Source organism: Leptinotarsa decemlineata, unplaced genomic scaffold (genome assembly GCF_025532065.1).
Source record: "Leptinotarsa decemlineata unplaced genomic scaffold, Ldec_3_MD MMD2_tig00026282_RagTag_RagTag, whole genome shotgun sequence".
Taxonomy (NCBI): Eukaryota; Metazoa; Arthropoda; class Insecta; order Coleoptera; family Chrysomelidae; genus Leptinotarsa; species Leptinotarsa decemlineata.
Window position 1 is genome coordinate 3,720,942 of NW_027412668.1, and position 27,367 is coordinate 3,748,308.

Genomic DNA, 27,367 nt, shown 5'->3' on the forward strand with positions numbered 1-27,367 from the left:
TTCTACTAGATAAAGCTTATAGTATTGACTGGTTTAAGTTTGACGATAGTCTTGTCACGAAGTGTTCTGGCGATGTATTAAATCTATTGGAGCCTCTGGAGACACCCTACATTTTGTTTTATGAGAGACTAACTTTTATGCCTCTCACCAACAAACTAAACTTTTTTTTAACAGTCCCACGTATACAGTAGTAATAATAATGATTTATTTAATAATTTTTGGTACATATGATGAGACAAAAAAACATATAAACAAATAGACAATTTGAAACAAATAATTAACATAGTCATAAACATAAAACTCAGACATATAAAAACTACCGACTAGCATAAACTATCATTCAAGTATTCAAAGTAGAAGCATTTTTCAGTGAGGAAAGATTTGGATGAACCTTACTAGAAGTTTTTTTATTGTCATGAAGTTGGAAACATATAGACAAAGCACAATAAACAATATTGAAATTATTTATAACTAGCAGTGACAGCTCGTGCATCGGAGAACAGGGGAGGCTTAAGTCATATAGACTAGATAAACACAAAAAAGCCCGCCGGAGACGCGAAAATTTTTATGTTGTTGCACGCTTTGCTTAATACTAAAGTTAGGGCATGGGCATGACAATGCGTAAAAAGTGCATGAGTAGCTATGGACTTTATTTTAGTTTGTAAACCATTTAAATGGCCGGCCATGACCGCAGCCCCATCATAGGTTTGCGCAATCAACTTTTGCCTAAAATTATAGGTGTCACACGCACGAATTAAAAAATTAAACAAATCGTCAGCTGTGCGCCCAGATGAAACATCATGAAAACCCATAAAACGTTCTACCACATTACCATCTTTGATATATCTAAAAACGATTGAAAGTTGTGATGTACAGGTGATATCGGTAGTTTCATCAATTTCCCATGCAAAAAAAGAAACACTTTCAATCTCCTTGCCTATATTTTCCTTAATAATATATGCCACACTGTCTATGATAAGCTCATTTTGGCTGGTGGGGTGCCAGAAAAAACGCTACCGTTTAAAAAAGTGCCAAATTGTGAATCATAATTGCCCATAACACGAGGTAAATTTTTTAAATCGTAGTACCCTATTTTAGACCACGTTTGGTATTCGGTTTGTACGGAAAATAAAACACAGGGCCAACAAAAAAGTTTTTCTCGTTTAATGGAGCCGGTTAACCAATCGCATTTATCATATCAACTAATATCAAATCCTCGATTTTGTCGATTATCTGACGATTTAATTGAAATCAAATTTGATTGAGGCCTTCCCAGAGTTTTAATAATGGAAAATTTATTATTATAAGATAAAGACTTAAAATTATTTGTCAGCAACTAATCGACTATACCGTCAGATTTTTTAATTTCGTCCAACTTATCCATAATAAATGAGAAAAAAAAACTTACCGAAAAGTGAAGAAAACACCTTGAAATTGAAAGAAAACACTTTAAAAACACATTAAAAATATTACCAAAAGAGCACTGCTATAATATAATACTGCCTGTTTTACACACAAATAACAAATATTATCAAGAAACACTAAAACGATTTACCGGAATATTTTTAGTCCCGGTCCGTCACGGTATCCCGTCCGAATAATTAAATAAAAAACAAACGCAGTCGTACACTAACGGAGACCAACTGGAGGCTAGCCTCCTCTAACGCTATAATTTCTGCAACTAAAATTACAAATCGCGACGTATGTCGCTGGTTGGATCTGTCTCGTGGAGCCTGTTTTTTTAAAGCGGTCGGAGGCTTGGCTCCCTTACAACGTATGGCGTTTATTATTTCGGGTTGATAGTTTACTCGTTATTCGTTCATGGGCGGTGCGTTTGAGTTTTGTTGATGCAGGATACAATGTGGTACGTACTACGTAGTGAGTGATAATATTTTTTCGGGCATATTATGTATTTTTTTCGAAAATTAATGGTGAAGTAATGATACCCAAGCATTTTTAGAAAAAAATAATCATAATTATTTGTCAATATCTTTAAATTTATTGCGATGAATAGCCTCAAATTTTATGGGGAGGCTAAGCCTCCCTTGCCTCCTCTGACGAGCCGCCGCTGATAACTAGATTTTTAGCGATATTGGCGCGCATTTCTTTCATTATTTCTTATGACAACGTAAATATTCAGATTTCATCGATAACACTTTATTTGGAATGTAGAAAATAGCAGGAAAACTGACACATCTAGTATTTTTGCTACAAGATTATTGAATGAAAAACAAGTCATACGCAAGATATGTCAAATTATCGATTATAATTAAGAAACTTACTATTATTATTGGTTGCTTCAACAGCTTTAACGTTGAAATTCTCCTCCTTATCCTCGTTCCCCTCGAACCCATTAGGGCTGGTAGGAACCGTCTTCTGCAAGGTGTTATAAATTTCATTGGCGACGTTCTTTTGCATCTCCGCGACTTTGACGTTCTTCAGAATCCTCTCTTCTACCCCGTTCACGATTTTGTCATGTGCTGTGGTCATTGACAGATCCATAACCCCATCACTTCTCTGGACTTTGTTTTTGAAAACGATTTCTGAGGAAAACTTGCGTTTCCTCAGCTCGCTCACGCTCTCCGTAGTAATTATGACGTCGTTGACCTTCAGGGTAGGTAAAGCTCGATTGAGGTTAGGAACTGCGTTTTTCTTGTTGTTCAAGATGACGGCTTCGGAGGGTTGGTAGCTGTCCGTTTTTCTCGGTGGAAGTGGTAGGGCTTCGGATAACTTCGGTGACAGCTGACAGTTCGACAGGTACCTCTGAATGACGTGGAACTGCTTGATAGACTTTGGTTCTGGACTAACTGAAGAATCGGAAGCCTGACTCTCCCCCTCGGAAGGTTTCGGAGAAGCCGGTACGTTCTTTTCAGGTGGGAATACGGAAGTATAAGGGTAAGTCAACGGTCTGCTAACGCAGCCGGTACCCAGAAAATTCCTTACGTTCTTGGTCTCTGTCGTTTCCTCGCTCAGAGAGAGAAGATGCATATCGTTGAGTTTCTTGGACCTGAAACCGAAATTTCGTTCATCCAGGATCTTGTTTTTGGCGTAGTTCGTTTTGGAAACATGCGCAATTTCTTCTGGGGTCATGAGCAACTCGTTGGGGCTTGAACTGCGTAGGTGGGCAAGATCAGAGTCGCAGTGTCCGCTGCCACTCTGAGCGGGTTTTTGCGACAACGATAGAAGACCGTAGGCCGCTTCGTGTTCTTGTTGCCTCGTCGATTCGTCTGAAAAGGTTGATACTGTATAAAGGAAAAACAGACAATATTACTTGGTGTTTCTACATAAAATTTTCGTTGTCCATTAAACTATTTGTGAATTCCACAGCGAAAGTATCAAAATGATACACCAATATCTAATTATGAATGAACTGACCCGTTGCTTAATGAAAATTAATAACACTATCCATGATAATAACTTGTTATATATTTTTTTTATCGACTTTTATTGGGTAATTGTTACCTTCCACAATGTTTTACGTTTCGGAGGCCAAAAACTTCTTTGACATCTGTCGAAGAAGTAAAGAAATAAGCTATCAAAAAAGGAATAACTGCGAATTTATTCGAATTTTTTATCCATTTCTGAAGACGGAGGCAGATTTTGGCCTCCGAAACGTAAAAGATTGTGGAAGGTAACAATTACCCAAAAAAGGTCGATAAAAAAACTGATTTTTTCCTCCACAAAAAATGACTTTCGTTGAATATTGTTATATATGTCTCTGAATCCCCTATATAAAGGATTTCTAGGATAAAGACGTTACCTCCTTTTATATTCGACTACTTATTTGGGCTATGTTAAATTGTATGATAGGAAGTCAGTAATGAATAAATCTCCAGTCAAATTACTTGGTAGTTTCATTATTTAGTTTGCTAATTCACGTTGACTATTAAACAGAACGTAACTGAACAATTTTCACAAACACTTTTTATTTCTTAGACGCGTTTCGCTAACGTCGTAGCTTCTTTGGTACCGAGGAAGCTATGGTGCTAGCCGAGGCTTCTTTGGTACCGAGGAAGCTACGATGTTAACTAAACGCGTTTAGCTTCTTTGGTACCGAGGAAGCTAGGGTGTTAGCGAAACGCGTTTACCTTCTTCGGTACTGAGGAAGCTACGGTGTTAGCGAAAAGCGTCTAGCTTCTTCGGTACCGAGGAAGCGAAACGCGTTTACCTTCTTCGGTACTGAGGAAGCTACGGTGTTAGCGAAAAGCGTCTAGCTTCTTCGGTACCGAGGAAGCGAAACGCGTTTACCTTCTTTGTTACTGAGGAAGCTACGGTGTTAGCGAAACGCTTCTAGCTTCTTTGGTACCGAGGAAGCGAAACCCGTTTATCTTCTTTGGTACTGGGGAAGCTACGGTGTTAGCGAAACGCATCTACCTTCTCTCGTACCGAGGAAGCTACTCTGATAACAAAACGCGTCTAGCTTCTTTGGTACCGAGGAAGCTACGGTGTTAGTGGAACGCGTGGAACCTCTTTGATACCAAGGCTTCTTTGGTACCGAGGGATCTACGGTGTTAGCGAAACGCGTCTACCTTCTCTGGTACCGAGGAAGCTACGGTGTTAACGAAATGCGTCTAGATTCTTGGGAACCGAGGAAGCCATGGTGTTAGCAAAACGCGTTTACCTTCTTTGGCACTGAGAAAGCTACAGTTTTAGTGAAACACGTCTAGCTTCTTTGATACCAAGGAAGCTATGATATTAGCGAAACGCGTCTGCCTTCTTTGGTACTGAGCTTCTTTGGTACCGATGAAGATACGGTGTTAGTGAAACGCGTCTAGCTTCTTTGGTATCGAGTAAGCTACGGTGTTAGCAAAACGCGTCTAGAAATAAAAAATGTTCGTGAACATTGTTCAATTATTGTCATGGACACCAATATCTGTTATGTTTAACACCATTGTGTATTAGTAACAATAAAAAGTTGATATTATTTTTATCATCCAAAGAGTAAACTTGTTCACAATGTTTGGACGAATATACATCTTAAGAAGAGAAGGCAAAGGCTAAACATTGAATGTAAACTAACCTCAAAATCAGTGAATTCTTCAAACCTTCTAAAAATAACCTAGAATATGGTTAAAACATAATGTATACTCTACGTCTATAATACATTTATTATTCCTCAAGCTTTGTCAACAGCTGTATACTTATGACAATAAAACGTACTTATTATTGATCAACTACTTCAATTTCATATTACCCATAATCATATATATGTGTTGTTCGCCACATATAATGTTAAATTATTCTGTTATTAATTTCTTTTTTGATGCACTGTTGTATTAGATAGTGTTACAGTCATGCTAGTATTTGACTGAGTTCAAGTCCTGAGTCACTGAATATTGAATAACTTTCCTGCGTACTCTGTTATTCTGAATACTGATTGATCTTTTTGACAGAAGCACACAGATGAAAATTTTGTAGTGTAACAATCTTCGAAACAGTTTCAGTTGATGTGTCCCTATAAGATGAAATTTCAAGAGAAAAATATTTACCGCTGCTATCCATTCCGCTGTCATCCGTGTCGGAATCTGAACTGTGAACGCTCTGTTGTGTCGACGAGGAAGACCCACTGCTAGCAGTGGAATTCTTTGAATGTGCTTTGCTTTTCATGTGTTTTGTTAGGTTACCTTTCGTTTTGAAGCTGAAATGAAAGAAAACTTGGAGTTTATTTTTTGAAGTACAGTTTCCAATCAGCTGTGTATAAGATTTTTTAGGGTTACTACTATTACAGCACTCCTACAAGTTCAATAAGAAAATTACCTGAAATTGCAATGACTGCAAGTGTAAGGCCTATCATTGGAATGAGTTCTGATGTGTTTCTTTAGCATCGACGGTTTTTTACACCTTATTCCACATTGGTCGCAAACATACCTCCCCCTACCTGAAAAACAATTGGTTTCTTATATGGAGAATAAAAACATTCGAATATGTTGCAATAAATATCAAATGTTCTCAATGAAAGAGATTTTGAAAAGTAATTTAATCCATACAGGCTTAGGTCTGATCGTTTATACGAGGTGAATGTTCAAATTTCTCGGGCTACGCGATTCCCAAGTTTTGCTCACTGTTTTCATCAGTCAGGAGTCCTTACCACATGGTCATACGGTCAATAATGAAGTTGAGCTTAGAAGGTCTCTCAATGTTTAGAAGACTGGTTTATAACTGAAACCCGATTGTCCACGAATTATTCTGTATTTGTAGATCCTGAGTATAGGCAGCATTGTTACAAGAAAATCAAACGATGGAAGAACTGCCTGTGATTTGTACTTTTTCAAGGGTCTGGCTGATTGGGTATGGAGTTTTCAAAATTTTCGCATTGTACTTGGAAGATTACTCGAATTGTAATGGGTGATACATGGCTAGGAGGCTTTGTAATTTGTTTATTGTTATTTATGCTAATTCATCTTATTTTTTAAACAACATAGATGGGTAATTTCTTAATAAAAAAATATCGAAATCATGCCTCAGCCACCGTATTCACCAGATTTGCCCCCCAGAATCGCTGAGAGAGCTCAAGAACATACCAAAAAGTGCATTGTATCTGAGAGGGATTACTTTGATGGGAACGAAATAGAAATTGATGAATAAATCTTTATCGAGAAAAATGAAAATTCACCTCATTTTTCGAACAGACCACGTACATAATAATCCAGTCATTTTAGGTTTTTTAAACCTCAATCTGCGGAAAATTCCTACTGAGCTGAATTTTGGTATACACTTTCATTATGGCGTTTTAATGAAGATGTGAAAAATCGACATTGATATCGTGCCGGCTAAAAAAGTTATAAGGGTCAAAAGGTCACGAAAATCAGTTTTTCGCGAAATCTCGCGACCTATGGCTCGGAGGTCAACAAAGGTCTGTATAAAAATTATTCATCATACGATTATCTACAAAAAATGTCTCCTGCATTTTTCTGTAAAGTCAACCGTTTTCGGACTAGAGCGCTGAGAAAGCGAGTAGAATGCTCTCACATAGGGCACATACATATACGGCGTCAACTCTATTGCTTTTTATCAATGTATTTAAGTTTTCTTAAAACTTCTAACTTTTACTCGGGCGTTATGTGACAAATATACTTATATTATAAAGGTTTCGGAACTTACTAAAATGTTCATTGAGAATTTCGAAAAAGTTTGAAAAAAGACCCGATTTACACAATTCTGCTGAAATATTTCAACAAGAAAATTGTGCTCCAGATGCCCTTGTCAATTCTGGAATACATTTTCTACTAGCAATGTATAGTGCTCCCAAAATCAGAAAATTCAATTGACAGTTACAGATACTGCAGCTTTGCTAAACTATCAAGACAAAGCACAGCTGTGAAATTTCAATTATCACCACCCACTTCTTCAGCAGTTCAACAGCATGTTTATCGAGTCTATTATCAAATACAAACCTGGCTAGGAAAAGAAATTGATCCAGAACAGTGGGGTTGGATTGAAAAATAATATATTACAACCAATAACAACTTTATTGCCACCAGCTCCCGATGATCTACTAAACACAATCTTTTGTAATTGTACAAAAGGTTGTGGCGGCAAATGTGGATGTAAAAAAATTGGATTGAGATGTTCTAAAGCTTGTGGACATTGTCGTGGTCAGTCATGCTTAAACGCAGAGTCCACTAGTAAAGAAAATGATGAAGATGTTGATTATACAGAATACAGCAAGTCCACTCGATGTTTTGTCAGCAACTTTTGATGAAGATGAAATTGAGGATATCGACGACGAATGAATATAAAACAAAATTATACACAAAATTTTTTTCTCTATTTTTCAATGTACAAAAAAAAAATAATGAGCATAAAATAAAAAAAAAACTTTTATTACAGTTCATGGATTATGCCTACGGGGGAAACCATAATGTAGTCATAATGTAGTCGCTTTCTCAGCGCTTAGTCCGAAAACGGTTCACTTTACAGAAAAATCCAGGAGACATTTTTTGTAGATAATCGTATGAGGAATAATTTTTATAATGACCTTTATTGACCTCCGAGCCTTACGTCGCGAGATATTCCCGAAAAACTGATTTTCGTGACCTTTCGACCCTTATAACTTTTTTAGCCGGCACGATATCAATGTCGATTTTTCAAATCTTCATTAAAACGCCATAATGAAGATGTATACCAAAATTCAGCTCAGTAGGAATTTTTCCGCACATAAAACCTTAAATGACTGGACTATAAATACATCCAAATATACTCAGTATATTTCTCTTTCAATGATATATGATTTTTGTTATTGAAAACTCATTCACCTCTTCCTCTGATGTATGTGTAGTCTTCATTACATTCATAACCTCCGAGTACTGGGTTGTTTTTTGGTGGTTCGTCGCCTTTTTCAGGATTCGTTGATGAAGTTTCAGATATCATGAACTAGAAACGAAATCCTAATATTAATGGAATGATTTCAAATTGATACAAAACGTGAAAACAAATGAACTAATTTTGTGTTTCCGATGATATAACTTGAGATGAGACTGGGTTCATCAACAACGAATTAAATTCTGTTATTTCGTAGGAAAGTTCAGAAATATACACGATTATTCACGTCCGAGTGTCTGTATAGAAATCTAATATACAGTGAGAGATGAAGAGTATGTTAAATTGTGGCAAAGTTGCTTTTTCTGGAGTACTTATTGAACAACACAAAAAATCAACTCTACCTTTTTTTGGGTTCATAAACTTACGGGAAGAAACGAAAATTATATTCTATTTTTAGCAGCATCTTCGTCATGCATATATAAAGTGTTTCAAAAGTTTTGTCCGTTGTTCTCTATACATTAATTTTCTCTGCGAATTCAAATTGAAACAGCCGAAACAGCTCGAAAAATCGACCAGGCATTTGGCAATGATAATGTTAATGAAACGCACTGTTTGACGTTCCGTTTGCGAAATTTCGTTCCGGAGATTATAGCCTCGAAGATGAGCCCTATAGGGGGTCGACCACCAAAACACGCACAAACGGTGCGTGGTATGGCGGAAGCACGGGCGTCAGCTCTCATGCGATTTTTGATAATAATAATAATAATACTCTTTATTTGAAATAAGAAAATCCTAATATTTTCGTTACAAATTTGTTACTATCCCGAAATATACAATTGAATTTGATTTCTAAGTATGAAGTGAACGTCGACGATACAAAAACTACACAAAAAATACAGGTCCGTATTTAAAAATTCAAAGATAGGGGTGGCCCAAGTCAGATAACACCCTGTATAAAAGATTCATGGACATATTCTGATAGCTCACATCAAGTGCCAATAGCAGAATGTGTACAGATGTTCAATATGTCTGCGAATAAAGAAGATATAGGCAAAAAATAATTTGGGATTTTTTTGGTTTTTCCTGTATACCTCCAGAACCAAATGAACTATATTCGATTTTTTCACATCATTGAATAGGTCTGTAAAATACGCAACTTTTCCACAATTTAAACCGACACTGTATCTCTTATCGTTTACGAGATTCCCATGTACAGAAACGAATTTGAATAGCATTGTATATATATTCAATTTCGCTAGTAATATAGACCTATATATCAATGGTCTCAAATGCTCTTCTGAGGTCAAGGAACACAGCCACAACAAACTTAACATATTCAATTAGTTGATTATAAACTGCTGTTTCTAGTACCTTCTCAATCGGAGGTAAAGTGTTGATTGGTCTGAATTCTATATCTTTAATAGTATTTGAACTATTGACAGAAATTGTCCTTTTTTGGATCGGATCGTCAAGTGCGATGAAAAGTGGATCCTCTACGACCACAGGAGTCATTCAGGAGTAGTTAAACACCGATGGACCAGCCAGGCACTTCCAAAAGACGAAAATCACCAAAAAAGACCATATCAATGTGAATAGAATAGGGTATTTTTTTAGGAAAGATCAATTTTTGGGAATGGAAGATTTGGCTTTCTACTTCTCCATCTTCATACATGAAGTAGTAATTTCATGAGTGGCAATGAACAATGATTAGTGGCGATCCTTTGTTTGCAGGCATGTTAGGCGTACACATTCTCGAACCATCCACCCTTTCGTAACTGTGTCGTGAGTGTCATGCCAAATTTCGTCCAAATAGAAAATTTGCCATTGTTCTTGTCTATATGTAGTTATTTGTTCTAAGTATTTGTTATTCAATTCTACTATTCGCCTGCTTTTCATAACTGCTTGATGTTTGTTTATTATTTTAAATCTAAATCCTAGTTTCTTTATCCAATTCTGAAGAGTTTTGTCACAGCAGCTCACGTTATGACTGGGATTATTCAATTTCTTCCTTATGATTTCAGTTGTAGGTATCTCATTGCTTTTGTAACAGTCGTATATTGTTTTTTTTAATGATTTTATTAGATGAACGTCTAGAGGTTTCTGTAATCACGTATCACATCGCGTCTTGCGTTCATAAGGTTTGTTTTTGACTATTTTACGTACAGTTGAGAAAGGAATTTCGGTCAAATCTGATGTTGCTTGTAATAGTTTGTTTCCCTCGAAACCAAACTTGAGATGTAGATTCTTATATACATTGAAACATACTCTCTGTGTTTCAATATTCAAATGCATCCGAATCTTATTCACTGGTTTCTCTTTTTCGCATTGTTCACCATCGCTATTGGAATCACTACACTGGAAAAAGTTTGCGTTATCACATTCGTTATTACTATTAGTACTTCTCCAAGGATACCACATTTTAAACAAATAACAAAAATTTTAAGTAATTATAACTTAAGTTATTCACCAATATTGAATTTCAACACTCAAATCGCGATCAGTTCCTGAACTGAACATTGATGGCTCGCATTCTATTCGTCACCGTAACATGACTTCAAAATTTAATTTTATGACTCTTCAGCCAATCATGAAACTCGGTTAGTAAAACTCATCCAATACGAACCACCAATTCTTCAGTCCACGTGGACTAGTTGGCAGCGGCTTTATTTCTTTGTATTGGTTGTTTTGGCCTTTGAGGGCGCCGACACTTTAAGTATGCCATTTTGTGACTGAAAGTTGCTTTTTTTCATGATCTTACACATAGAGATAATTTTTTGAAATTGATTGCTCTCTTCATTTCTTTGGAAGATGCCCACATTTTTATGTATGAAGATGGAGAAGTGAAAAGCCAAAACCTTTCTTTCCGTATCAATATATTTATGAACGAGAATGATCGTCTCACAATATCAATTGAAAAGTAACATACTATGACTCAAGGGCCTTGACGTGGCCCGCCTAACATTTAAAATTCCGATAAATCAACACTCCAAGTTCAATGCTACATGCCAAATCAATTCATTGATAAACATACTGTCATGTTTCGATACATGATATCCTTATCTCAACAATATTTTTATGAGTGTATTATATTTTTTACAATTGCAATTCAAATCCACTGATATTATTTGATAATGTTTGATTATTCATTTACAAACACCAATCAAAAGCAAATAAGTTTTTGCATTAAAAATGAGAAAGAGGTGCTGGAACTCTAATAACGAACATTTTACTAACAGTCTATAAAATCAACCTGTCTGATTGTTTCTCTTTTATACAGTGCATTTCTTTAATGTCCCCCCCTTTATTTATTTTTTGAACAGGTCAACTCAAAAAATTGAATTTGGGATAATGAAATTAACATATGAATAGTTTATTTTGAAGTGAAATTGACAGATGAACTTTCAAGATGGCGACTGGGCGTCATCTGAGAAAAAAAATTAAATGAAAAGGGGGGGTCTTGTGACACATCACTTTGAAGCTCCTGACGAATACTTCACAACCCTAGAATATGAAGTCGATATCTTCACCTACTACAGAATGGCGTATTTTGACGTGTAGATTACGAATCAGAAAAAAAATCGCCGCTCTTTCTTATTTCCAGAGTTACAACCGTCAAAGGTCCAACTGGTTTTATTTATGTAAAAATTTGGCATGTGTCAAATTTTGATATAAGTCTAGGAAATATCTCATTGCATTTTTGATATATTTCAATGTTCCACTTCTCTCATCGCTTCTGTATGTTCAGAACTTTGAACTTCTCAATTCTGCATTATAGCCAGAAAAAAATTTCCTTGGTTATATGATAACCCAAGGCAGCTATGAATTGTTGCATGTCAAATTGAAACGGTACAGTTTCCATGTTGAATACGCGATGTCGATGATAAGCGCGCAACATCTACTTAGGCCATGAAAATGTTTGCCGGCGTTTCCACGACAACCAAATACTGTACAATGATTATTATTGTTGTCAGTTTGCCAAATGCGGTTTTAATTCAAATTTAGATGTCATTTTGAAGAAGTTAAAAGATCTATACAAGTAAAACGTCAAAATAATTAATTGAAAAATGGGTGAAAATTCAAGTGAGGATGATTTAGAGATGATGTGTACCCCGCCTGAAGTTAGAGTTGTGGCAGCTAGTACAAGTAGTGATTTATTGCAAGAAAAATCAAAGAGACTGTACATGAATGCATATAACCAACTGAAAAGATGGTGTGAAGAAAGGAAAGTTGCTAAAGTAACAGAAAATGTTTTATTAGCGTATTTGAAAGGGAAATCTGAAGGCAAAAAGGTATCGACATTGTGGGCAAATTATTCCATGCTAAAATCGACACTTGCAATAAAAGAAAATATTGACATTTCAAAGATTTTCAAGCTTGTAGCATTTTTAAAACGAAAAAACAGTAATTATAAACCTGAGAAATCAAAAGTATTTACACAGGAAGAAATTGACAAATTTATAGTTGAAGCTTCTGGTGACGAATATTTATCAAAAAAGGTATACTTTTTTATTATTACATTGTGTTTAATTTTTTAATGTAATGATATTTAGGCTGTTATGGTAATTAGTGTTGCTGGTGGCTGCAGAACAGATAATTATGCAATATGCTCCTAGACGATTTAGATGTTTGCGATGATATTATCATAATAAATATTCTTGATTCAAAGAACAGAACATCAAGGAAATTTGTTGTTGTTGAGCTACAATGGGTTAATGTCATTAAAAAATACTTAGCTAATAGGCCAACTGACATTACAAAACTATTTATTTTATACCGTAAAGGTAAACACATTAAAACAAATATTGGGCACAATACTATTAGTATAGTACTATTAGATAATCATCCACGACTATATGTCGTGGATAATTATCTCAAATTAGAAAATCCTGAGTGTTAAACTGGTCATTCTCTAAGACGTAGCTCGGCAACACTTCTCGCACAAACGGAGGAGACTTACTAAGCCTGAAACGGCACGGTGGGTGGAAGTCGGCTGCACTGGCTGAAGGATATATTGAGGAATCAATAGCTGATCTATTTGAAATCTGTTTTTCCGTTAACCAGAGATTAGAAGAGAATTGCTGAATAAGTGCAAAAATGTGATTTACTCAATGAAGCTCAAATATAACTTTTTCTGCAAGTCAAGATGCTGTCTTAGAAAACGTCCATGTTGAAGATAATTCAGTGGAAAAAGGTAATGAATGCGTTCAAAATACGAGGATTGTTTGTAACACAGAAGTGAATTTACCTGGTCCAAATGTTAGTTCCATTATTACAGGAAATGCTGGAACACATGATTTGTCACAATTGTACAATTAATTATAATTTCAAATAATTTTCAAGCGTATTTCCAATGTTCAATTTCCTACTTCTAGTTGATAATTAAGTTAACAAAAGTTTCTGAGAATATCTTTAAAATTATAGAATTGTTCTCATTATTTACCTAGGTGTTTTTTTATTATCATTTACCAAGGGTGAGAAATATTAATTCTCGTTAGGAGAATGGAGTAAATAATAGCAATTTCTCAGGTTAGTAGTGAAAAAAGTAATTTTTCATTGGAAGATTAGATTGTTCGGAGCATTTTCTTTACTTCTTCAACTTATTTCAATTGCAGAGATGAAAACGCATGCGTAAAAATTCAATGACGTTACTGTCGCTACCTATACTCATCTTGTGATATGAAACTATGAAGAGTATTTGATAAATTCGTTTCTCAGCCAGTTGAAAGTGTTGATACCGCAACAATAAAAAACATACTAATAAAACAAACCACTCACCTTATAACTAGAATGTGTTACCAAATTGGCCGTTATCTTTCCAGCCACGGTATACCTCCCACTCTTCTGCCTCGAATCATAGTTGATAACGTACAGCTTGTCCTGCTTGGTATCCTGCTGCCTCCACTCGGAATACATGCTCAGCTTCTTGAAATAAGGCACGTAAAATGGTTGCGTCTTATTCAGCGTGCAATACACCGGCTTCGTGGAGCTTTTCAAGCCCAGGTAACTGAAGTAGTTTCCATGCAAGAAATGTTCCGCATACTTCTTCGCCACCCTCGGAGTATCGGGGCTTATGAGGATCTGGTTGAACATAGTTGGGGTCAAGCCGTGGTGCTGCTTGAGTGAGGCCATGGTCGGTTTTAGCGCGAGGCTGTTGGGACGAGCAAATTTCTTCAGTTCGCCTTCAGGTCTGTTATCCAAAGACTTCGGCTCAATGGCGGATACCGGGGGTTTCATACAGGAAGGGGGAGTGGGTTTCACTTCCGTGGTTTCGGGTTTTGGCCCCTCCTTCGCGGTTTCAAAGTCGAACATTCTTGACTGCAGCAGGGCGCTACTGGTCCTGACTCTCTCAGCGGCGGGGGAAAAGTTGTTCGGAGACCTCGACGGCCTTTCAGGTACTTTTTCCGGTTGCAAGAAAAACGCCTCACGCTCGACAACCTTGCTGCTAGCTTTCGAGACTCTGTCGAGCACCAGGGGCGACAAGGGGGCCACACTCTGTTGCATCGGCCTGACCACGGCAACTATGTTACTCCTGTACCCCATATCTACGGGGGGTTCGGGAGCTACTACAGGACCCGGCATCCCTGGCACGTGCCTCACCACCTTTCCGTTGACTAGCAGGTTCACGGGGTTGTACATGTTTGTCGGAGTTGTGGGTTTTGGTTCGTAAAATGGTTTACGGTTTTCGAAGTACTTGTCAGGGTCAGCGAGGGGGAGTGGGCTTCGTGGTAAGTCGCTGACTTTGGGTTTCGGACTGGCGAGCCTTAAATTCTCTAACCTCTCTCCGGAAACGTTGTTGTACATCGGACTGCTTGGTGCGGGCATTACAGTTAGGTTAAAGTTAGGCTGTCTCAGGTTGGGAGTCAGTTTTCTCAGGGCAGTTTGACTGAAATCCATAATGTTTTTGTAGAGGGGACTGGGTTCGTCCTTGTACGATTTCGGCGTATCTGGTTGATCTCTCAATCCTTCCTGACCGCTGTCGGATATCGTTTCCAACGAATCGAATGTGAACCTATAAGGATACCATTACACAGTGAGCCAATGATAGTTTTTCAAAAGATAATACAATTCAATACAAAAAAGCCAAACACATCATAAACTTCTCACTACTACAAAATTTCGTGAAGTAGCCTTCCAATGCAAGACATTATCATTTGAAGAGCGACACGGTTTTCTGATGCCAAATTCGACATAATATTCTCACGGCAAAATTATCACTCCAAGTTAAATCAAAATTAGATTGCCACCTTAAATGAATACAACAAATCGTTTTGAAATTGAAACTATAGAGCTGCCACTAAATAGACAGTATACCCCCAGAATTCAAACGACTTCAGTTCAGTTACAAACCTGGTTCTTTTGAAGCAGCTACCGTTCTCGATGCTAGGCGAGGCAGCTGTACTGAAAACCATCATCACTTCCTGGGGGGTCTTCAGGTCCTGCTTGCTGTAGTTGGTTTTGTTGGTGAGCACCGTCCCCCCAGATTGCAAACTCGACTGGACGACCCTGTTCTCACTGATTTTTCCCCCGAACTCCGCATACTTCGACTCGGACTCGAACTTGTCCTCTTTGCTGTCTATCTTGAAGCTCTTCGTCTCCCCGGAGGAGTGCCTTGACCTCCCCACCGAACAGCTTGATCCCCGGCTTCTTTTCCCTATCAAAGGGAAGAGTGTGACAGTAGGTAGCTGGGTGAAGGTTCGCTGGGGCTCAATAGCGGACAGTTGCCGGCGTCGAAAGAAAACGACTTGCTCTTGTCGGCATCGATGAGTCTCGTGTTGCCGAGAAAGGGTCCCGGAGAGTTCAGAGGAAACACCGTGTTCTGCAGCTGCGGGATGTTGTCGAAAGCGTTCTTGTTCTGCGTGAGAATCGAGGCGACGTTCACCGAGCTGCTGCGCGTGTATTTGGCGTTTGAGGGCTTGCCCTTACAGCTGCGGTACTTGTGGACGTCCAGCTCAGTGACTGTCTGAAATATCATCTTGCAGTGGGGGCACTGCATATCGGAGGAAAGGTTTTTTAAGCAGGAGCTCCTTGATCAAGCTCTTCTGCATCGAGGGCTCGGTCACCTCACTCAGGGACCGCTTCCGGTTCTTATTGGTCAAGTTGAGAGGTTCCTCGGATGGTTTCGGTTCGACATAAGGCTCTGCTTTTGCTGTACCTGAACTCGCTGGAAGTGGGTTCTTCGCAGAGACGTTTCGAGTTGACAATGGTGTTGTTTTTGCTGATGATCTCGTTGATGGTCATCGACGCAGCAGTTCGGTAGCAGGACTCTGACTTTCGTCGCCGATGTTTTCCTTGGATACGTTGTCGTAGAAAGCCTTCCCGTGTGGAACGCGGTTTGTAAGGCTTCTGCAACGCGACCTGCTCCTCTTTCGACTCAGAGTGGTTCGGGGAGTCCCTCGTGTACTTCTCGTCGCTCTCAGCGCCCCCTTCCTGAGTTTTGTTGCCCATGACCCTGTTCGCGTGGGTCCTCGACCTGCAATGCTTGTAGAGGTTAGAGCGCGTCTTGAAGCTGAACCCACAGCTCTTGCAAGGGTACGGTCTCTCGTTCGTGTGGGCCCTTATGTGCTTTTGCAGAACGCTCGGTTTAGAGCACACTAGATTGCAGTAGGGGCACACGTATTTCCCGCTGGAGTTTTTATCGGGAGGGCGCTGGACTTCGTCAGGCTTCGGCTCGGAAACATCGTCCGAGCTGTTGAGCCTCGGGCGATAGTCCTCGCCGAGGTTGTTGTAGTGCGGATAGGCATCTTCCGCGCTGGAGTAACCTCTGCCTTGGATAAACGTTATCTAAAATGGAAGACAAGCTCACTGTATAGTTGGTCTGTTCGCTAAATTTAGTATCAAAACTAGCTGGTTGATGGTCTGATTGGTTCGAAACTACATATGATATGTAAGAGTTCGAAGATTGTTGGTTCGCTACTTGTGTTTCTACTGATATGGAAGACTTGGAGTAGTTGGTATTCACCGAGAATGAAGGGCTATTTGTACTTTGGTTTGGCACACTGTTGTTATTGTCTAGTCGGTGGTACGGGATGACGCTCTCTTCATCGTTTTTAGTGTCTTTCGGTGTCGTGTGAATTTGCGATTTTTCCTCGCTCTGTTCTGTCTGAACGGCGTCTTTGTTCTCTTTATCGTTTTGGGGTTTTGAGTGGATGTTCAGCTGTTTCTTGAACTTTTTGTGCAAATAACTGTCAGTGTTTTCCATAGCTAGTTTTTACCTGAAACAAAAACCCACCTTCAGAAAGTGATGAACATTATATATATGTATCGTTTATTTAGCACAAGCTAATGCAGTTACAATATTAGTCTTAATCTAATTTAAAAATTTAAATGTCACAATTAAAATTTAAAATTTAAAATCATGTACATTGAAACATATAAATAAAAACAGCACAATAAATAAAATAAAAAGAAGAAAAAAAAACTGTATTAGCAGGTTCCTATACTAAACACTTTGTAGGTCTAAAAGGTGCACTTTTAATTTTCTTTTAAATATATTTAGAGAGGTAGCATTCTTAATATCCTCCGGTAGTTCGTTGAATGCTTGAACTCCTTTAATGAAAACTGTATTCTTTGAATTGACATTACTAGTCTGACGTATATGAAAGTTATTGCGACTTCTTGTATTGTATTCATGATATTCAAAGTTATACTTTAATTTGTCACGTAGATATACAAGAACATCACCAGTTTTAATTTTAAAAATAAATATTAATGCTAAATAACGAAAGTATTTTTTTACTGATAACCATTTTAATGTATTCAACATTAATGTTATATGTGTTCTTCTATCACAAGATAATATTATTCTCATTCCTCTATTTTGAAGTTTCTGAAGTCTTCCAATTTCATTTTGGTTTAGTAAGTACAAGATGGTTCCACAATAAGTAAAATGAGGTAAAATCAAGCTATTATACAAAAGTAAAAGCGACCATTGGTTTTTAAGTGCTTAGATTGCCTACTTATGTAATTAATTTTGAATGCTATTGTTTTAATAATATATAAAGCATGTTCCTTAAAAAATATTCTATTACCTACAATTACACCCAAATATTTAATTTTTCTTACTAACTCAATTTTATTATTTGATATTTTAATATTGTAATTATATTTTTTGAAGTCATGGTACTGCTTCTCATTTCCTATAATCATGAATTTTGTTTTATTTTTATTAATTTTTAACGAGTTGAAGCAGCACCAGTTATATACAGATTTAGTGTCTCATTTATTACATTAATTATATCAAGCAGATCATTTGATGCATAATATATTAAAGTATCATCTGCAAACAGATGAACAAAGCATCTATCAATTATAAATGAAATATCATCGATATACAATAAAAATAGAAGAGGACCTAACACGCTACCTTGCGGTACACCACACTCGTTTATAATTTCTGAAGATAAAATGTTATTTAATTTTAATTTCTGTTTTCTATTATCTAAATATTCCATCATCCATTTTAAAGCATCATCAATAATATCAAAGCTTTCTAGTTTTCTAATAAGTAAAGAGCGGTTAACAGTTTCAAATGCCCTCTGAAGATCTAAAAAACAGCACCTGTGATTAATTTATTATTTTGGTTTAGTTTCCACTCATCTAAAACATACTGCAGTGCTGTTTCGCAACTGTGTTTGCCCTAAATCTGACTGTACACTACTTAACAAACTATTTTCTTCTAAATATTCAACAAGTTGCCTATAGACTACTTTTTCCAATACTTTCTCAATAGTACATAGCATATTGATTGGTCTAAGATCAGATGCCTTATTCGAATTAGCAACTTTAGCAATTGGTGTTATAGTTGAAATTTTAAGATTGATGGAATGGTACTGGTTTCTATAGAAGTATTTATGACATTAATTAAGGGCATTGCAACATTATCAAAACATTTTTTAAACATTCTGCATAATTCTGAATATTAATACAAAGGATAGAAATGGAATAGACTAGAAAAGTTGAAACAATTAAACAATAGTAAGATTTCAAGGTAACTACTCCACAGAATTTGGTGTATTTAATCACTTTCAAGGAACTAATAGGGTAGAGAGTGAGATTTAAACAAAACAACAATAATATACTGAATTTCCTCGATGCGATTACAAAAACCATGCATTAGTTCCAAAAGAGTACGTGGGCGCAATATAAAGTAATGTAACAATGTCACAACATGAAATAATTCAAAAAAACACTTTGTGAGATTTTCACTTCAGTTTTACAAAAACGCAACACGTGTTTCGCTATACAATAGCTTCTTCAGACGTGTCTATATTAACTTAGTATATCCACGCCTGAAGAAAGATAGACTACACAAAGCGAGTCTTTTTCTTAGATTTTCAAACGAACTAATAACTTAGTACTATCATTTGACAGTTTATATTGTTTATAATTAGTTTTTTAAAAGCTTCCACAGTTTGAAGTCTTTTATACTACACGAATATTTCACATATTTCACGGTAAGTACATTTTACATGGTAATTTTAACCTCAAGGCTGTCTTGATGTTCCGCATACTGAAATATTTGAATTGGCAGATATCGGAGTTGAAGAATGGAATATAAAATATATTTCTACAGAATATTAATGTGCCGCTGAATTATATGAAGAGATTGGCTTGTTTAAACATCACAGGAGTCATGAGAACAACACCACCGCGGCAATGGAATTAATTACTGGTCTGACCCCTCTAGATCTGTACGTTAAGGAGGTTGCGTTAATGGCCATGGTACGATTGCGCACGGCTGGTGTAAACCTCAAAGTAGGAATGGGTCAATTGAGGCTAAGCCTAAGGCGAGAAGCGTTTACTGCGCAACTCTTGCTGCAGGCAGCCAGTGATGCAATTGAACCCAGGTTTGTGTTTAATAAACTCCCTAAAATACAAATGAAACAGAACACAAAGCAGATGCTACAAATGCAATACGCATATATACAGACGGCTCAAAAACCAAAGAAAGCTCAGGATGTGGAGTTAACTCCATATCACTAAGCCTAAGGATTAAGTGGGGAATGGGAAAAAATACCAACGTGGTTCAAACAGAACCAGGAAAGAAATTTCTGGCAAAATCATAAAAATCTGCAATGATATAGTAGACAAGCCCTATTAGCCTTGAACAGACGTGTTACCTCAGGGCTAGTATTAGATTGCCACCAAGATTTAGCCAAATCCTCGGTAGATAATGACATTATCCTGAGGTGGGTTGAAGGGCACGACAGGAGTAAAGGTAATCGCATTGCCGACTCTTTAGCTAAGGAAGCGGATGGAGTAAGAATTTTTAGGACCCAGTGGCACCCACGGCCTGATGACTTCAACGATTGCGGAACTAGGCAAACATCACACCCATGCTCAATTGGATGGAATTAAAGGATGCGGTCTTGCCAGGATCACCTTGGGCGCCTGGGAAGCTGGCGCTGAAGAAATAACTGCCGATGACCAGGAAAAATCTACGCTTAACAGTAGGATTTCTAACTGTCCACTGTCAACTAAGAAAACACCTACACAATATGTCCACACATCCTCTATGCAGGATGTGTGAACAGGAAGATGAAACTGTCAGGCATGTCCTATGCGAATGTCCCGAATGTCCACAATAACATGTTTCGTGTAATTGGATATATGCATAGGGATGTTTCTGCCGTTCTTGTGCATAAAAACAGATCATGAACATGTTCTGACAATTGGGACAATGTTATCAGCTATAATATCCCAAGGACATTGATAACTAACGAAATAATTTTATCACAGTTTTCGAAGCACGTTATTTGGTACATGTTACCTAAAATAACGTGCTTGAGGAAGTTGTGATGAAATTATGAGTTATTTATCAATGTTCGAGGGATATTCGGTGAGAAAATTTTTTGCAATTCGAACAAAAATTATTTATTGAACACACAGTTTATTAAAAGAACAATTCGTATAATGATATTCCGTTGATCTTGCTGTATTTGCTCGGTTACTGCATAGGTGTTTCCACGCATACTATTGATTTTTGGTTATGATGTTCCTGATCAATATTCAAATAAGCAAGCAGCACCTTCACCCTCTCCAAGCCAATTCCACCGCTGCTATGTGATAAAATTTGCGTAGGAGTCCTATAGGGGTATTTTCATCCCAAAAGTTTATAATTTTACTCATTTCATTTGAAGTTAATGGTACTGAGCTTGTTTGCGTTTAGTGGGATCTGTTTGTAAATTTCTTCGTGCTGCGTGCGCGTGCATTCCGCGCTTGTTTGAATGCAACACTTTTAAACGGGTCTAGCATGATATTATACTCCTTGTAATACTTTTCTTGTAATAATTTGCTTGTTATATTCCATACGGTTTTAACAGTAGCCTCCTTAAACTCTGTGCTATCCTTTTTTCTCATATTAATCGCCCAATCCTTGAGTATTAATGCAAGCTCTTCGAGAGTACGATTTCCATCCATTCATATTTTCTGGCGTCACAAAACTCCATAAATATTTTCAAGTGTATTTTTTTACTTATTGACAGTATTTTTGGTGTATTTTTTCAATGATTTTGTCAATTGCCGCATCATTTTGAACACCAAAGCGAGGAAGTGACATTTTCGAAATAAATTGAATTACTGAAATGTCAAACAACTTTATTGTGTTGGTTGCTTAGCAATGTCATGACATAAGTGATAACTACCGTGAAAACTATCCATGGGTAGTTATCAGTGTAATGATGGTTTCATTGGTTATTCGACACACATGACTAGAAATAGACAAATTTGATAGGATAATTTTTTTGGCAAAAAATTTTCAGTAAAACAAATTTTGAAACTAAATAAATTTCCAACATATATTCCAAATTTCTTGTTTTCCATGTCTTCACCTGAATAAAAAATTTGGCCTGAACGAACTGTTCTTCAGATAATCTGATTTAAAACCAGTCTTCAAGTATGCCCACCTACTATGGGTGAAATTTATTTCTACGAGGATTTGGGCCATTTGGATATGCGATTGGTTAGTACCTCCTCAACAGGCAGAGGGGGCGATGGCAGATATGTTGATTGTAGTTCGCTTCAGCTTTGTTCGAGGTATGATACTCTGAAATGATTCGATTTTTATTTATAGGAAATAGACGACTTTGTGTTGATGTAGGACACTACTTTGAAAGGACGAAAGGCCAAATAGCCCGAACCGGTCTGCAAGTGTGCTTGTTCTAATAATTGAAAACCTATTTTGGCAGTTGTATCTCCAAAAGCATATGCAGAAATTGCTTCCGTGGAGAATCCTGCACTTACACATGTCAGATATAATTCAACGCCCTTCGTGGTATTAGCCAGGGAGTAGTTGGTTTCTGATAGGTGTCAGTCCATAAACCTATTGTAAAGGTAAGGGAAGACCGCCTGAATGAATTGTACCTTTAGATAATTGGTTTTCAAAACGAAAATGTTTACATTTAACGAAATATATTGTCATTTGAAAATTTGTCACAGAGTAAGCGAAGGCATTTGAGTTTGTGCCTCAAAAGATTCGTCATAGAAAAAAATCAAATAGTTGGTCTCATATACATATACATATTCATTTTTGCCAAATTTACAAATTCGGAGACCTAGAAGATTATCTGCAACTCTATACTGTAAATAATAAGTTACTAATTGAACATTTGCATTACGTGCTTTATCCAACAATGTATTTTTATCAAGTTATATTGGTAAGGGGCCAATGGTAAGGGTCCATGGCCATTGAAATCTGGCGATGACCAGGAAAAACCTAAACTTAACTGTAGGACTGTTAACTAAGGAAACACCTCCACAATATGTACGTGTACGTTTCGTTTTCATTAGTTTGTTAAAATCATACCGAATGCACAAATTAATGACGCAATATGTATTCTTTCATCTAACAAACTGTAATGTGCAATTTCCACCCTTTTGTGTTTTGTTCTTGTGATATAAACCATTAACGATTTGGCAACATTGTCATTTTGCAGTCTTCCTAATGGTTGATCTATCAAGAAGCGAAAGGAGACGTCATGGTTCTTTTTTTTTGTCGTTCCATCAATCAAAAATAGCACGTTGGGAAAAAAACAACAAAACGAATCCATGGCAGGGTCGCCACTTTGATAAAAATGTGTATTGTTGTTATAAATTTTACAGTGTTGCCAACTATAAGTTCGACAGACGCCACGATTATGACAAAAAAGTGTGTGGAATCGTATATATCGACATTTTATGTTGGGTTCTGCGTTAGTTCAGAAAAAATGGGAAACGGTTAAACCAGTCTCATACAAAGCTGAAAGTTCTTGTTGACATTTAAAATTCAATGTTGACTCAGCGAAATTATTGTTGAAGTACAGCCAGAAGAATTCAAAATTGTAAAGTATGTGATATGGGGGAAGATGAGATGTTACAATAATGATATATCTTCAAAAAAAAGTCCCTCGGGGTAACATCGACACGTTTGACAATTTTTAATGTTACTTTCATTCACGGATATATTAGAGGGAGGATATATCTCAAATCAATACAGGGTATCCCTCATTAGCATATTACTTGCCTCGACAAAAAATCCAGCTGTCCTATTGATAGCACAGGTATCACTAAAGTCGAAATAACTAGTCACGTGTGCAATAAAACTCCCGATTACCCACGAACCAAAATTCCCAGAGTACGACGTATTACGAAACTGACGTCAATCCGGATAGTCTCAAAAATATTTACCAACAATGAGTTGAACAAACAGAAAATTCCGACTAATGTAATAACTGTATGTGAATCATAAACATTAAATATAACCTGATAAGGGGTAGAGCTGATAATACAGTTCTATTCATTACGAATATTTGGTTTACAGCCGTTCTCAGATAAGCCCGAACACAGAGCAGTTTCCAACACGTTGCTGTTTGATTTTCGAATCACAAGATTCGTGAGTATACGCTGCTTATCGGTGGTGAAAATAAATTATATACAGGGAGGTGGCAATAAAATTATTTGACTGTTTTAGTCGCAGGAAGGATGGGATAATACCTAACTGGTCAGCTGAAAGAAGAATATATTGTTATATATTGTAATACATTCTACAGAAATTAGTGGTGTCTCCTCCTAAGCAAATGTTCGACATAAAACCAGGGAAATGACTTAAAACATGTATACTCAAAGATGAAATTGTGAACAAAATGGCAAAGAAAACAGTAGTGTGTGGTAGTAGCGTCTTCAAAATTACCAGAGAATATAGGTAAACTAACCATTACCCTTTCGGCGCCAAAAACAACCAAAATCGTCAACAAATTTAGGGAGAATCTCCTACATTTTAAAAGACATTGAATCAAAGGTCATCGTCCTCCAATATGAATCAAGATAAAGGATTAGATCACATTTTCTTTAGTTTGAACGTGAAAGTAGCCTTCGGAGATATATGAAATAACTGAGAACAGCGGAAAAAAATATATAGGTCAGACTAAGCGAGCTATTGAAACTCGTTTCAAAGAACACGTAGCACGCATCATATTTCGGAGACCAAAAAAATCTAGTGTCGCTCAACAAGCCTTGGAGAACGGCCTTAGAATGAATGAAAACTGTCTGTAATTGTTGAAATAGGTTTTTGAATCCTTTCGAAAGCTTGAAAATGGCAACAAAGTGTGGCGTGAGAAGTATGAACTGTGGCCATAGTCCATTCAAAATAGCTCATAGTTATCTTTATAAGAATTGCTCTGTTAAAATTAGCGGAATCATCGACGTGTGTCTGAAAGTGAAATTGCACCCTGCTAGATATAAATAGACACCAGTTTAAGAGTTAGAAACTAGTGTCCTTCATCTCCTAAACACGCCAAGTTATTTGGTGAAACGCTCGTCGAGAAGAGTGGTGTAGTTCTGGTGTTTAGGGATTATACTTGTTACGAATCCAATCCCTTACTTTCAAAAACTTTGTGTTCCCTATTTAAACAGATTTTCAGTTGGATTAATTTTGACAAGTTAAATACTAAGTACCTCCAAACTAATCCATTGCTTATTTTATAACATATATCAACGATCAAATATCTCAAAGATAACCATTCCACGTATTTCACGTTTTTAATAAACTGCAACTGTCTAAAATTTACTATGATAATAAAAGAAAAAGTAATTCAAGTAAAACGATAATTCTTCAACTACGAAGTTGTGTTAAATTTCAAATGCGCCCTTTTTTTTAATGTCTTTTTAAACACAGTATATTTTCACAGTATCCACATTCATATATCTTTGCTAAACAGGCACAAAAGTCAATACGATTTTTATATTTGTATTCTTCCATGGAAACCGCAAGGCGCGATTGCTTTTCAAGAATAACGTTCAAAATTCCCAATTATTTTCTCATGCGGTTTTGGAAGTAACCGTCTTATCTTTTCCTGGTAATTTTAAGATATTGACGTGTTCATAGAATTAAAACAACTAATAACTCCGTAGTTGTGATTAATGAGCAGGGTAGCCATGTAGGGACTAGTTTTTTGAAAGAGAGAGCATCCGCTACCGTTAAAAATCCAATTGTTGTGCACGATATTTGATGTACTTCAACACGACCACATACTCACAATTTTATTTCCAGAATATTCATATTGGAGTAATGGAAACTCGGCGCCCAACGTGGGGCCACAATATTTCAAATAGAAACAAACCTTCAACAAAATTGGTCGACGATATTTTCTTCCAATAAAATACCTGTTCAACACAAAATCTCCTTCTCTCACTCAATATAAACGTTCATTTGTTTGCGTAACACCTAGCACCCTATAATAACCGACAGTGGGAAACTATAAAAGCAGAATCTACCTGGATTTACCCCACGCATCACAGATTCCTCTAATGAGGAGTTCCCTTCATAACCTGCAACCCGCAAATAAATCAAGGCAGGTGCGATGTTATTAATGCTCTACGCCTGCTTTTTTCTTCCCACACTCATCCGCAGGTAGAAAAACACGCTTCCTCTCAAATCGCCAAACGACGATACGGATTTTTTGTTTCCTACAACGGCCTACTCTGTCTTGGCAGACAGAAATGGAAGCGGTGAGACAACCAAATCGAGGCATGCCCCGAGTTTGAGTCAACGGGATTCTTTCTTGAACAAACGAGGATTAGAATCGAGTCTCCTTCTTCGGATTCCGAGAAAAGGCAACGAGCTGTACCTGGCATTACGGAGAATCCCAGCTTGTTTATCGCCGAAGAAAAGACGAGCAGATGGATGCATGTTTGTGTTTGTTTTTGCGACGTTGCCGAATGTCCATATTGAAAAAGGCGGAGGTATGTGGTAATTTTTTTATACAGACAATGTCAGTGATAATTTCTTGGGATCGATTACGTTGCGAGTGATAAATGAATATATAAATAAACAGTTGAACTTAAGTTGCAACAATGTCTTCAACAAATGAGATTGCGATGAACATATACTTCTATATAGCATCCTTTTCTTCTGCAAGTGAAAAAGGAAGACACAACAGTTGACGTTTACTTTTAATCTCAAGAAATGTCAGAAGGAGATGACATAGCCTCTATTTACTTAAGCTTCAAGGTTAGTTAAGGAATGAATTCGTGGTTTCAGCCTAGCACCACAGATGAAACCTTAGTGGTCGAAACAGCGCTCTCTGGTGTTGAATTACGAATGCTTTGTATTTGGGCTTGGTTACATTTTTTCTCGTTGACAAATCTTCACACTAATATCCAAATGACTGACAGTGGAATATTTTGATAACAGGCATTTTGGGAGACATTTTTTCATTGTTTCCTTGGGTTTTGCAGCACCATCTTGTGGCAGTGGAATATTTCGATAACAGGCATTTTAGGAGACATTTTTCCATTTTTCTTGGGTTTTGCAGCACCATCTTGTGGCAGTGGTCTCCAAGAATTGATTTGTTGTTATGGCTGCGATAATCAACCAGAAATGTAACCAAAATAGAGAAAAAATAAAAAAAGGAAACAAAAATACCAAACTTTGTATCTATTTATCATCTTTTAGTTTCGATATGACTGCAAATTTTAATATTTTTCGCAATGCTATTTTTTTATAACGTATTATGTAATATATATTTTTCATTTCCACATGAATCATCGAAATTAGTAACAATTTGACTAGTACAGCTGCCATATTATGAAACAGTTTTTGACAATTTTAGGGAATTCCCCGTTCCGAAAT

At 37.0% G+C, this 27,367-nt stretch overlaps 1 protein-coding gene across 1 annotated transcript in view; it reads right to left on the minus strand.

Annotated features, from left to right (window-relative positions):
• LOC111508233 (uncharacterized) overlaps positions 1-27,367 on the minus strand; it is a 48,840-nt gene that overhangs the window by 8,647 nt on the left and 12,826 nt on the right. Inside the window, 11 exon segments of the mRNA XM_074179638.1 lie at positions 2,283-3,227; positions 5,490-5,638; positions 5,758-5,878; positions 8,256-8,373; positions 14,038-15,271; positions 15,610-15,870; positions 15,872-15,921; positions 15,923-16,262; positions 16,264-16,388; positions 16,390-17,004; positions 17,006-17,474. Of these exon segments, the coding sequence (XP_074035739.1) occupies positions 2,283-3,227; positions 5,490-5,638; positions 5,758-5,878; positions 8,256-8,373; positions 14,038-15,271; positions 15,610-15,870; positions 15,872-15,921; positions 15,923-16,262; positions 16,264-16,388; positions 16,390-17,004; positions 17,006-17,461 (4,414 nt within the window). The 5' untranslated portion in view covers positions 17,462-17,474.